The sequence below is a fragment of the Scardinius erythrophthalmus genome (assembly GCF_964197995.2).
Source record: "Scardinius erythrophthalmus genome assembly, chromosome: 6".
NCBI classification, from domain to species: domain Eukaryota; kingdom Metazoa; phylum Chordata; class Actinopteri; order Cypriniformes; family Leuciscidae; genus Scardinius; species Scardinius erythrophthalmus.
In genome coordinates, this window is record NC_138226.1 from 6,730,452 (window position 1) to 6,743,505 (window position 13,054).

Genomic DNA, 13,054 nt, shown 5'->3' on the forward strand with positions numbered 1-13,054 from the left:
CTTAATAAAATAGGCCTATACTAAATATATGTAATCTACCCAGGTGAAAAAGACTAGGTTACTGTTAAATGTATTAAAATGCATTAAAGTATATTTGTATTGTAGGTCTACTAAAAACACACTCAAGTAAATTTTTAATACATTTAATAGTACGTCTTTTTCACCTGGGTATGTATACTGAATCAAACTTAAGTAGCCTATAATAATAATAATAATAGGATAATAATAATAATAGAATAATAATCTAATTCTGGCCTCACTGAAACATTGGGTTCCTCCAGATGCTGGCTTTAACTTAAGAGATCTTCCAGGAACCACTTAAATGTTAAAAGATCTTCCAATAACCCTTCTATCGCATTCAAGTTCCTCTATTTTCCCCCAAAGCACTTCGAGGTCTCATAGTAATGAAAAGGTGACTCCAGAACCTCTGAAGTAAATACAAAGTGCTTAAAGGATCCCATAAGTTCCAGCAAGAACCTCAAAGATTGTCAATGCTCTTCCAGTAACCCTTCTATAGAAAAAAGAGCTTTGAGGCACCAAAATTACATTTTGAAGTTCCTTGAGTATCCAACAGGATACTTGAGGCTCCTTTAGTTTTTACAGTGCATTGGATGTGCATTAAACTAACATATTCCAACATATTTAGAATTTTTAACATGCTTATTTGCGAAGATATAATTACAATTTTATTGTTCCTTTCCAGCGGTGTCCGCCATCTTGTTTAAAAAAATTACCGGCTTGCTGAGTCCGCAAGGTATCCTGGGTAATTTCATCTTCCACTTCATATTAAGTCTGCATCGGACCGCACTATGTTTTGAGGGTTGATTTTAAGGGGAGAATAGCACTCCCCCTTGCTCTTTAGAGTATTGGGACACCCTACCCCTACACGAGAACGCGCAAAAACAAGGGTTAGGGCAGAAATCTAGGGTAAGGGGAGGTATTGGGACAGGCCCTTTATGTCCCTGATGTGGACAGACACCCATATTGCGAGGTTTGTATGGTCCAAGGCAAAAAATAGAGGGATGAGTTCTTCTAAAACTTCTACATATAGAAGGAAGTTCTTCTCTCTGTGAGCTCTGACAAAAATGAGAATGAGGGTTTCATATCTTAGTATTAGATCCCAATACATGAAAGTTGCACTCTTCTTCAGCATGTCATTTCTCCAAGTGATAAAGGTATCTTCATCTTTGGGGCCAGCAATAAGCCTAAAAGCTTCCTGCTGTAGATTGTGAAGTGACAGTAGTTTGACTTGGTCTCCATGACTCGCACCATGACTCGCACCATGCCTAGTTAGGTGTGCTGCTTTCAGAAATGAATCAGCCTTTCTAGAAGATGCTACTTCTGCTTCAGTGAGTGCTGTCGTCCAACCAGAGCAATCTAAGAGGTTGCCAAGTGTATTCCAAGTGTATTTCTTAGTTGGATATTAAGCATAAAAGAACAAACAAATTCTGACCTGCAACACGTCTACAATAGGCAACCAAAATAACTGTAAGTACATCTAGATATGAACTGTCACACACAAATAGGATTTAATGTGATGTGATGCAGCCTAACATAAAACTAATTACCAAACTATGAACTTAGTAGATAGCTATATGAATGACCTAGTTTAATTGAAAAATAAAAGAGAAAACCAAGATCTATATTAACATTTAAGCATTTTTGCTACCTTTTTTAATAATTCCGCCTATATTATACAGGGCTTTTTGAGGGTTTTTTTTAGGTATAAGGTGTCTTGGCAGTTATAATTTGGAAGATCTACTGGCCTGAGCACAAATTAACAAAAGGAAGCTTATTCAGTGATCTTAAAAGGCCATTACCCTGAAAGTTTTACTTGAGAGGGAAAAAAACAAAAAACGTTTTTCATGAATATTGTTTTTTAAGTGATTTGACACTAAATTTCAATATTTCAGCTGGGCTCCTAGGCTGAAATCATTTAGGAGGTCCTAAAGAAGCTTCATGTAAAATTTGGTGCTTTTATCACCTCGGTAACGGTATCATTTAATATGTGCACTGCCCAACTGGACTAGAAGTCTATGTGATGATGTGGGGCTATTTTAATTCCAAAGGCCAAGGGAACTTTATCAGGATGCATAGTATCCTAAAAATTTTTTTTTTTTAAAAATACTTAAAAATAAAAATCTGCCTGCCTCTATGGGAATTTAACATAGGGGTGTCCAAACTTATGCACCCTGTATTTTAAAGAAGATTTTTCCTAATTTTTTAAATTAAGGCATTAAGTTCAATTTCCAAAAGATGATTTTTTATTCCTCTTTTTAGTCAACTTTAGCATGGGTGCCTAAACTTATGCATAGCACTGTATATATATATATACATATATACATACATACACATAATATACATACATACATATACATACATACACATAATATACATACATACACATAATATACATATACAATACATACATACACATAATATACATATGTATATGTCCCTTTAATCCGTCCACCGGATTAAATCTGTAAACCTCTTCGTGTCACTCTAGTACAAAGTACTTGGATATCGATTTTGCCAGATAAGGATTGGTATGTCTTTGCCCACACTGAATATATTGCTCTTTTTTTTGTGATTTCCCTAATGTTTTCAAGACTTATTTTAAATGTTCTTAGTAACCAGTGTTTCTTTAGAAATAACCTTACAGTATTATCACACCTATCTTAGTCCAGAGTCTATGTGATAACTTGATGACTGCCATAAATTGGATTAGGGTTGAATTGCATGATTATAACACTGAATGCCTCACTATTAGATTAGCAGAGGTGGTTATAAAGAACTCTTCTCCGCTTGTAACGCTGTCACGATGAAGGTCCTGGTAGGATTTCTTTCTCTAGGTTGGTTGGCTGTTTTTTGGAGCTGCTGCAATGCAGAGCAACAGGAGTTCATGTTACTTGCAGGCCCTCTGACCACCGGGCAAACTTTACCTTTAGGGTCTTCAGATGAAGACAATACGTTTAACTGCGGAGGTCCACTTCCACAACAATCCAGAGACTACTTTCTGTATCTTCAGAGCAGAGGGGTGACCCACTTTAAAGTTCCCCTTTCCTGGTCACACATCCTTCCCACAGGTGACTCCAACCAGCCACATGAGGACACTGTGACATGCTACAAGACACTTGTGCTGCAGCTGACTGAATTGGGCATCAAACCTCTGCTGGTTCTCCACCACTCTGCGGTACCAGAAGTCTTCAGAGCCAGATATGGAGGCTGGGAGAATCCATTACTGGTGCAGATGTTCGAGCAGTATGCAGGATTTGTGTTCAATACATTTAGGGATCTTGTGGACACATTTGTCACGTTCAGTCACCTGCATGAGCTACATAATGAAGTGCAACTTCAAAATGCTCTCCAGTCCCATGCAAACGTTTACACTGTCTATCATCAAATGTCTGAAGGTAAGACTTGAGTTTATTAATTTGTTTAATATGTAGGCCTACACAAAACAGAAAAGGGTTAGTTGTCTCAGTAACTCCATAGGTTTTGAGTTAAAAGTCCAATTTACACAACTCAATAAAACCACACTATTATGAAAGCTTGAAAAGTTACTTAGGGCAAGTTTTTTCCTCAAGTCCTCAATCAGGTTGTCACATGCATCTTGAATGTAGTTTTATACAAATTATTACTTATGATTTCTGTAAAACAATATAATGGTTTGTTATTTTTCTATGGTGCATACACAAGTAGCATAAATAGCAAGTGCAAAATTGTTTTATAGTTTAAATGTAGCTGAAAACCACTAAATAGCTCATTTTATGGTCCATTGTGATGACTTACCCTGCAGCATGTGCGTGGTCAATGGAAATGTGTTGGAAATGTTCAAAAGCTTTTTGTAGGCAAGACTTTCAAAATAAACTTTATATTATTTTAATCATATTCACTGGAACAAAAGTGTAACAACTAACCTCTGTCTCCATATTACATAGTTCTTTATAATAGTGTAATGATGGTCACTCATAGTGATGTGTTTTTTTTTAGCACTTAATTTGTCTCTTGGGATCAGAGCCAATGATGTTAACTTGATTTCTCAAGCGGGGTCAAAAATCATGGTAAAAGTTCAAGGCAGATTATCATATACATAGTTACATGTAATAGTTAATATTATGTAATTATTTATCTTATCTCACCGTCAGGCATATGTGGATTTCCTCACTGTACACGTGCAGTACAACTGCAAATTGCAGACAGCTCTTACCGAGGAATTGAGGAAGTTACAGGTATGTGATTTATATGGCTCTTGAAGGATTATATAATCATCTTCGCAATAGATCAGCCCAGTAAATAGCCATCAGATTTCATTAGACTTTATAACTCAACTGTTTTTTAATATTCAAATACCACTTAAATTGCCTGACGTGACAGAAAACATTTCAGGTCACCAAAATTACACTGACACTCTTGTTTCAGATTGGCAGTGATCAAAAGTCCATTCTTATGTATCAGTTGACAGTCAAGGACTGTGATGGAAATGAAAATAATTTCCAGCCACTTACTACAATTCTTGGAGGTAAATGTTAGCTTATTTTTTTTAGTTATGTGTCCAAAGTCTAAAAATGCCATGTGGTAACCTAGTATTATTTATTGATGTCAGTTTTACAGAACAAAGATCTTCACATCATAGGCTGTGACATTACACAGCTTTTTGAGAAGTTAGATCAGCAAGAAACACTCAAAAGGTAAATCTGAGACCAAAAAGGTACATATATGCAGTGTATAATGACTATTTTTTTAAGTGAAAATAAGAATATTCTCATCCAGTTTGCAGGAGGAAAATACTAAAACTGTTGTCCATCAGAAATCAGCTTCTGCATTCTCATACCAGAAGGTCTGGGAGAAATTCAGAAGTCAAACCGAAGCTGAGCGCGATCAGTTCCTGAGTGGTTCATTCCAGGTTGATTTTGAATGGTCCGTCTCCAGTGAAAGTTTCAAAGTGGAGGGTGGATGGGCTGAACACGGAAAGGGTGAGACCATATGGGACCGTTTTAGCCAAGAGGGTCACGTCTTTGACAACCAGACCACTGATTTGGCCTGTGATAGTTATCACAAGGTGGACTATGATGTGTATCTGCTTAGGGGCATGATGGCACCTAATTATCAGTTCTCAATTTCCTGGGCTCGCATTTTTCCCACTGGACGCAGAGAAAGTTTGGTTGAAAAGGGGGCTGCTTATTATGACAAGATGATTAACACCCTCCTACAATCAGGCATCGAGCCCACTGTTACCCTGCATCATTGGGACCTTCCTCAAGCTCTGCAGGACTCAGGAGGCTGGATTAATGACTCTATTGTGGAAGCTTTCAAAGAATTTTCTGACTTTTGCTTCTCTCGTTACGGAGACAGAGTCAAAACATGGATCACATTCGGCAGCCCCTGGGTAGTGAGCAACCTGGGGTATGGAACAGAGGAACATCCCCCAAGTATGAATGACCCAATAATAGCCTCTTACAAGGTGTGTCTGTCAATCTGAGAAATAACCATCTATTTCATGGTTTTAGAAAGTGTATATTGACAATGCTTTGCTTGTTTTCACAGGTGACGCATAACATTCTGAAATCTCATGCTGAAGCCTGGCATATTTATAATGATAAATACAGGAAACTGCATGGTGGAAAAGTGGGCATTGCTCTTCACTCTGACTGGGCAGAGCCGTTGAATCCCTCAAGTGATCAGGATATAGCAGCAGCTGAGCGTTATCTGAACTTCATGCTGGGCTGGTTTGCTCATCCCATATTTGTAGATGGAGACTATCCAGCCGTGCTAAAGGAACAAATTGAGAAAAAGAAAAATGTATGTGGTAAAGAGCTGGCAAGGCTCCCTGTCTTCACTGAGGCTGAGAAACAAAGAATCCGAGGCACAGCTGATTTCTTCGGACTAAACCACCACACGTCCCGACTGATCAGTGAGAGCTTGAATAGCTGTGATGCTGGACCAAATCATGTTGGGGACTATCAGGCTCATATTGACCCCACATGGCCCTCCACAGCTTCTGACCAGATCCAGTCAGTTCCGTGGGGGCTTCGGCGGTTATTGAACTACATCTTTTTAGAGTACACATCCATAACAAAGGTGCCCATCTATATCACAGGAAATGGAATGCCAACTCATTACAATGGTGATGTGTTCAATGACACTCAGCGTGTCGACTATCTCAAAGCTTACATTAATGAAGCAATGAAAGGTCAGTATTTTAAGAGAACTGGTCAGTGTTTAAAACAAAGACCATGTTAGTCTTTTTAGAGATAACAGGTCAGTCTGTGTGAAATCAGAGGTTAGTGCATGGCCTAAAACCAAGGTCTGTAAGATATTTATTGATGAAGAAGATTTTGATCTGGAAATAATGAATTCTTCAGGGGGCTGAAAATATGGACATGTTACAATCTGCAATAATTTTACCAACAACAAAGCAGCAAGCTATGAACAAACATAGGGGGATTTGTTCATAGCCTTTTCAGGATTTGACACAGGCTGACCTTAAAGCAGGGTTTCTCAGGCCCCGTTTACACGATGGGAAAACGCAGATATTTCCCTGCGTTTTGGCCTGTCATTTACACGAAAACGCCGTTTTTATCCCAGAAAACGATTATTTCTAAAAACTCCGGCCAAAGTGGAGATTTCTGAAAACGCCGGTTATGTGTTGCCGTGTCAACTGGGAGAAACGGGGTTTTAGGTTCTCAAACGTCACATTATGCGCCAGAAAATGCTTACGTCATGTGAGCGCCCTATGTTTAGAGTTTGTTTGGCTACTATTTGATCATGGATGCTGTTAAAGTGGTACTCATTTTTACTTTTGTGCAAACGCTTTTGGCCTGTTTGCATTTGCTTCGCTGTCTGTCCACACGAACGAACCTCGCGCCATGTCTGTTGTTTTGAAAGGAACAGGAAGTCGCTCATGCTATTCGTTGTTGTCGATTTTGAGGATTCTGATTGGCTTGCATGGCTTTATACTTCTCCCTACACTGCCGCCCATTGTATTTATGCGGGTTGATGTAAACGACAACTTCTTTTGAAAACGATGTTGTGTGCACGATGTTATTTTTGAAAACGGAGGGGGAGAAATATTCGTTTCTCTAAATACCCGGCTATGTGTAAATGTGGCCTCAAACTCGGTCCTGGAGGGCCACTGTCCTGCACAGTTTAGCTCCAACCCTGATCAAACACACCTAGCTGTGAGTTTCTAGTGATCCTGAAGACATTGATTAGCTTGCTCAGGTGTGTTTGATCAGGGTTGGAGGGAGCTAAACTGTGCAGGACAGTGGCCCTCCAGGACCGAGTTTGAGAAACCCTGCCTTAAAGCAATCCTCTACCAATTTAACAAAACCTTTGCCAAACCTTAACATCAGACTATATACAGTATTACAAGATCACTATCTAAAGACCATTAACTACTTCTTTCTGTCTAAACAGCTGTGCATTTGGATGATGTTGTCGTCCAGAGGTTTACAGTCCAGTCTCTTATGGATGGTTTTGAGGGTCCTCAAGGCTACAGTCAACGATTTGGATTGCACTATGTGAACTTTGATGATCCTGACAGGCCAAGAACCCCCAAAGAATCAGCATATTACTATTCAAAGGTGATTGAGAGTAACGGATTTGCTGAGACTGCAGCAAGCCCTAAGATGCAAATCTATGGAAATAAAATTGAGAGCACAAGACTCCCTAGTCAGCCGCCATCTGAAGTTCCTTCAAAATCCAAGGTCGTTTGGGGAAAGTTCTCCCCTCAGACCAAGTTTGAGAGACAGCTTTATCACTATGGAACATTTCCAGAGGGATTCCATTGGGGTGTCTCATCTTCAGCATACCAGGTTGAAGGTGGCTGGAATGCAGATGGAAAAGGACCAAGTGTTTGGGATAATTTTACTCAAACTGGTAATATCCCAAATAATGACAATGGTAATGTTGCATGTGACAGCTACAATAAAATAGACGAGGATCTATACATGTTGAGAGCCCTAAAAGTGAAGACTTATAGATTCTCCTTGTCATGGTCTCGAATTTTTCCCAGTGGTTATAAATCTTCTCTTAACCAGAAGGGGGTGGACTACTATAACAGGCTCATAGACCGTCTAATAGCAAACAATATCACACCTATGGTGACTCTCTATTATTGGGACCTGCCACAGGCTTTACAGAACATCAATGGTTGGGACAACCCAGAATTGATTAACATATTCAATGAATATTGTGACTTCTGTTATGCGACATTTGGAAACAGGGTGAAGTTTTGGATCACATTTAATGAACCCCAGACAATTGCATGGTTGGGATATGGACTAGGTCAGATTCCACCTAACGTGAAGCAACCCGGAGATGCTCCATACAGGGTTGCACACAACCTCCTAAAAGCTCATGCACAAGCGTATCATACCTATGATGAGAAATACAGGGCATCTCAAGGAGGTCTGGTATCAATTAGTCTAAATGCTGAATGGGCAGAACCCCAAGATGTCAACATTCCTCGCGAGGTGGTGGCAGCTGATCGAGCCCTTCAGTTCCAACTAGGCTGGTTTGCACATCCTATATATAAAAATGGTGACTACCCTGACGCCATGAAGTGGCAGGTTGGCAACAAGAGTGAACTTCAAGGCTTGACAGAATCCCGCTTGCCTTCTTTCACTGACAAAGACAAAGCCTTTATCCAAGGAACAGCCGATGTATTCTGCATTAACACATACACAACCAAAGTCGTGCGCCATGTGACCAGCAGACTTAATATTGTGTCTTATGAGACTGATCAGGATGTTGAGAAGGACAATGCAGATGGCTCCGAAAATACAGCTGTTGATGAGCAGAAGGCTGTTGCTTGGGGACTCAGGAGGCTTCTTAACTGGCTAAAGGAAGAGTATGGAGACCCTGAGATTTATGTAACGGAAAATGGTGTGGCTACAGGCACTGCCATAACGGTTGATGATACTGATCGAATATTCTTCCTGAAGACCTATGTTGATGAGGCTCTTAAAGGTATGTTAACAATGGTTATCTTTCTTTAACAGTGCATACATATGTATTTTTTGCACGTAAAGTAATCTACTTATAAATCTTTCGAAATGTATTCTAAATTTTGAACCAAATACATATGGGGAAAAAAAATGAAATAAAAAAAAATAATATTATAAGAATATTTTATATTCTATTTATATTATATCTATATATTATTGTATTGTTTTTGTTCTTCTAAAAAATATTTGTTATTAGAAGTATAACTGGAATAACTTCTGGAATTATTTCTGACAACAACTAAAAATGATGCTGCATAGAGTGACAAACTTGCTTTGTGCAAACATCATGCTTGTTCAAAGGCAAGGTCGTATGAAAAGCCCTTACCTGGGCATATTTTATGCAAATTGCTAGATGTGTGAACACACTCCAACATTTAGAATAATCCAGATTCAGCAACATATTAACGAACGAGGGTAAAAACAAAGTTATGTGCATTTGCACCTGTTAATCCTGTGGGAATTTTGCATAAACATTTTCTGTGCTCATAAATATACAAATTGTACAAAATTAATAATGAATGAGGCTTAATGTTTGTAATAGCGTTAAATTGTTAATTTGACGCACATTTACATGTATTCACTTTTTAGCGCACAACTTGGATGGAGTACGCATTAAGGGTTACATTGCTAGCTCTCTAATGGACTCATTTGAGTGGCTGAATGGCTACACTGTTGGGTATGGACTTCACCATGTGAACTTTAAACTTTCAAATCGGCCGAGAACTCCAAAACGCTCAGCTCACCTCTACTTTGATATAATGAGAAATAATGGCTTTCCACTGCCAGTGGAGGAAGAAATGTTATATGGACATTTCCCAGAGGGATTTATATGGAGCACAGCAACAGCTTCATATCAGGTACAATTCAACATTTTTTTTTTACATTTTTAAATTCATTACATTTGTATTTTTTTATCATATTTTATCAAATGAGGACATTTTTGTTTCATCTTATGCTCTAACACCACAGATAGAGGGTGCCTGGAGAGCAGATGGAAAGGGTCTCAGCATTTGGGACACATTTGCACACACTGCTTTAAAGATATCGCTGGATGAAAATGGTGACATTGCCTGTGACAGCTACAACAAGATCACTGAGGATATCAAAAATCTCAAAACACTGAGGGTCAACCACTACCGGTTTTCTATTTCATGGCCCAGAATTATGCCGGATGGAACAAACAGGAAAATTAATGAAGCTGGACTTAACTACTATCATAGACTAGTAGATGCTCTATTGGCAGCCAATATCAAGCCACAGGTAGACTGTTTTGAAATCATTTGCATGCAAGAAATTGCCTTGGTAACCTAAAATAATTTAACTCGTTTCTGACAGTTTTTTAATCATTTTGATTTGACAGGTGACTTTGTACCACTGGGATCTCCCACAATCACTCCAGGATGTTGGTGGCTGGGAGAATGACACTATTGTTGACAGATTCAGAGACTATGCTGATGTTGTATTTAACAGTCTGGGGGACAAAGTAAAGTTTTGGATCACTATAAATGAACCCTACAATGTTGCAATGGTCGGCCATGGCTATGGAAGTGCAGCACCAGGTATCGTTCGCTTTAAGAACTATACTTTTACTCTTTGTACTATATGACTTATCTTATCAGTTTCAGTGTTAACAGTTAATATGCAACATAAGGTTCTTGATGATCTATTTGTGTCCAGGTATAAGTTTCAGACCAGGCACTGCACCATATATTGTGGCACACAACCTCATCAAGGCTCATGCTGAGGCCTGGCATCTGTATAATGACAAGTATCGTGCAAAACATGGTGGCATTATTGGCATCACCATAAACTCTGAATGGGCTGAACCAAGAAACCCATACAAACAGGAAGATGTGGATGCTGCCGTGCGTGTAGTTCAGGTACAGATTTGTAGCTCGACCACATATACATGTCTGTAGCCATGTGCATTAAATAAAAAATAGGCCATTTCTCTTCTCGAAACAGTTCCAGATTGGTTGGTTTGCTCATCCAGTGTTCAATGGAGATTACAGTGATTTAATGAAAGATATAATTCGAGAGAGAAGTTTAGCAGCTGGCCGACCTCAGTCGAGGTAAGATGTTATCTTGTTTGTGAGTAATTTGAAGCTTTGCATTCAAAAGATTCTGTGTTTATAAATGCTTTTACATTTGCATTCAACAGGCTTCCAGAATTCACCCCTGCAGAAGTAGCGAGGATTAAGGGAACTCATGATTATTTTGGATTCAACCACTACACCACTGTCTTAGCCTATAACATGGACTACAAAAACCTCCAGCACTATGATGCAGACAGGTAGCCTTTTAGTTTTAATCCACATTGTCAAACTCTTTCAGGCCCAATTTGTTTAAAACAATCAATCAAAGCAGCTTTACAGAAAATCATGATGTTAATGTTTATAATATCTTAATATCTTCATGCCTTACAGTCACATTTAGCAAAGTAGAGCTGGGCGATAATATAGTTTACATTTTGTAACGATACAAGCAATCACACTGTTGAGATTTCTATATATAGCAGTATATAGTATATTGTACTTCTTATTATTTAATTATTTTTATAATCTTTCATGTTATCCCAAGCTTTAAAATGTTTCATCGGGTAGAAATTGTGAGCGGGGGTGGGGGGCTTTGAAGTAAAAAAAGTTGAGATCCACTGCTATATAATATATATCGTCTAACGTGACTACACTGTATGTATGGAAATAAAGTTTGACATACTTATACATCCAACAAGTTGAGAGAGATTATATAGTTACATTGTGCAATGAAATAAAAATATATATATTTGCCATCTATTCCAGGGGAGCAGGAACTGTAACGGATCGTACATGGCTGGATTCTGGATCCTTCTGGTTGAAAGTAACTCCTGTGGGATTTCGAAAAATTCTGAATTTCATTAAGGAGGAATATGGAAACCCTACTATTTACATTACAGAGAATGGCGTATCAGAACGAGGGCCAGTGAATCTGAACGACGTCCACCGTATTCACTATTATGATAACTATATCAATCAGGCCCTGAAAGGTAGAGATTTGCACAGGACAGTATTAAACAATAGATTTCTGTGGTGCTTTTCCATGCATTTTTTATATTATTGTTTGTTTTCATTTCATTCTTTAGCGTATTTGCTGGATGGCGTGGACATCCGTGGCTACTCTGCTTGGACACTAATGGACAATCTGGAATGGGCGACGGGTTTTGATGAAAAATTTGGCCTTTTCTATGTAAATCGATCAGATCCCACTTTACCACGTATTCCTAAGAAATCGGTCTGGAACTATGCTACAATAATCAACTGCAATGGCTTCATAAGTCTAGGAGAAAGTCCCCATGAATGTCAGGTCCATGAACCTGAAGGTGAGGTCCCAGGTACTATCCATCTGTCTGTCTGTCTGTCTCTGTGTCTGTTTATATATTAACTGAGTCTTTTCTTGTTTACAGAGACTATTCCTCCTGGTGGGGAACTGTCAGTCAGTTTCTTGGGTTTGGAAGTGTCAGGTCCTGATGCTGAACTGGCTCTCAATGTCCTCTTCAGTCTCACCATTATTGCTGCAGTCGCTGTTGTCCTCTTGGTTTTCGGACTTGTCAAGGCATCCAAGAAACAAAAACGTCCAGTAGAGGAACACATTGACCTTGTAAAAGAAAATAAGTTCTGAACATAATATCTGCTATAGCCTACCAATTATCTTAATATATACATTTTTTATTTTATTTTTTTGTTAAATTTACATTTTGTGTAAAGATAATTATGTAAAAATGATGTAATTCATAAACCTGAATAAAACGAGAAATTATTCTTTGCATAATAAAATGTTACCTTCACAGCAGGGCTGAAGCTTCCTGTAAAAAATTGTCAATGTTAAATGTTGTCATTAATTTGACGTTTAATATGAAAAATAAATATCAGTAACTGCATCAGTTTCTGGCTTTGACAGTGCTAAAATATCGGTTAACTTTATTTAATGCAAACTGCAAATCTGAGTCAATTATATCCTTTACTTTACGGTGAATAAAACACAATTGTGACACAAGTGACACT

The 13,054-nt window shown here is 38.5% G+C and overlaps 1 protein-coding gene across 1 annotated transcript; it reads left to right on the top strand.

Annotated features, from left to right (window-relative positions):
* Positions 1 to 2,824: 2,824 nt before the first annotated feature.
* LOC308692159 (lactase/phlorizin hydrolase-like) lies at positions 2,825 to 12,671 on the top strand (the record flags this gene model as incomplete). The annotated part of the gene is made up of 17 exons (XM_081367920.1): positions 2,825 to 3,416; positions 3,997 to 4,067; positions 4,152 to 4,235; positions 4,426 to 4,525; positions 4,610 to 4,694; positions 4,777 to 5,467; positions 5,551 to 6,196; positions 7,423 to 8,976; positions 9,603 to 9,871; positions 9,984 to 10,274; positions 10,375 to 10,573; positions 10,692 to 10,894; positions 10,980 to 11,086; positions 11,176 to 11,307; positions 11,816 to 12,039; positions 12,136 to 12,384; positions 12,457 to 12,671. 17 exons carry the CDS (start codon positions 2,825 to 2,827, stop codon positions 12,669 to 12,671), a joined length of 5,712 nt encoding a protein of 1,903 aa, XP_081224046.1.
* Between the last annotated feature and the right edge of the window lie 383 nt (positions 12,672 to 13,054).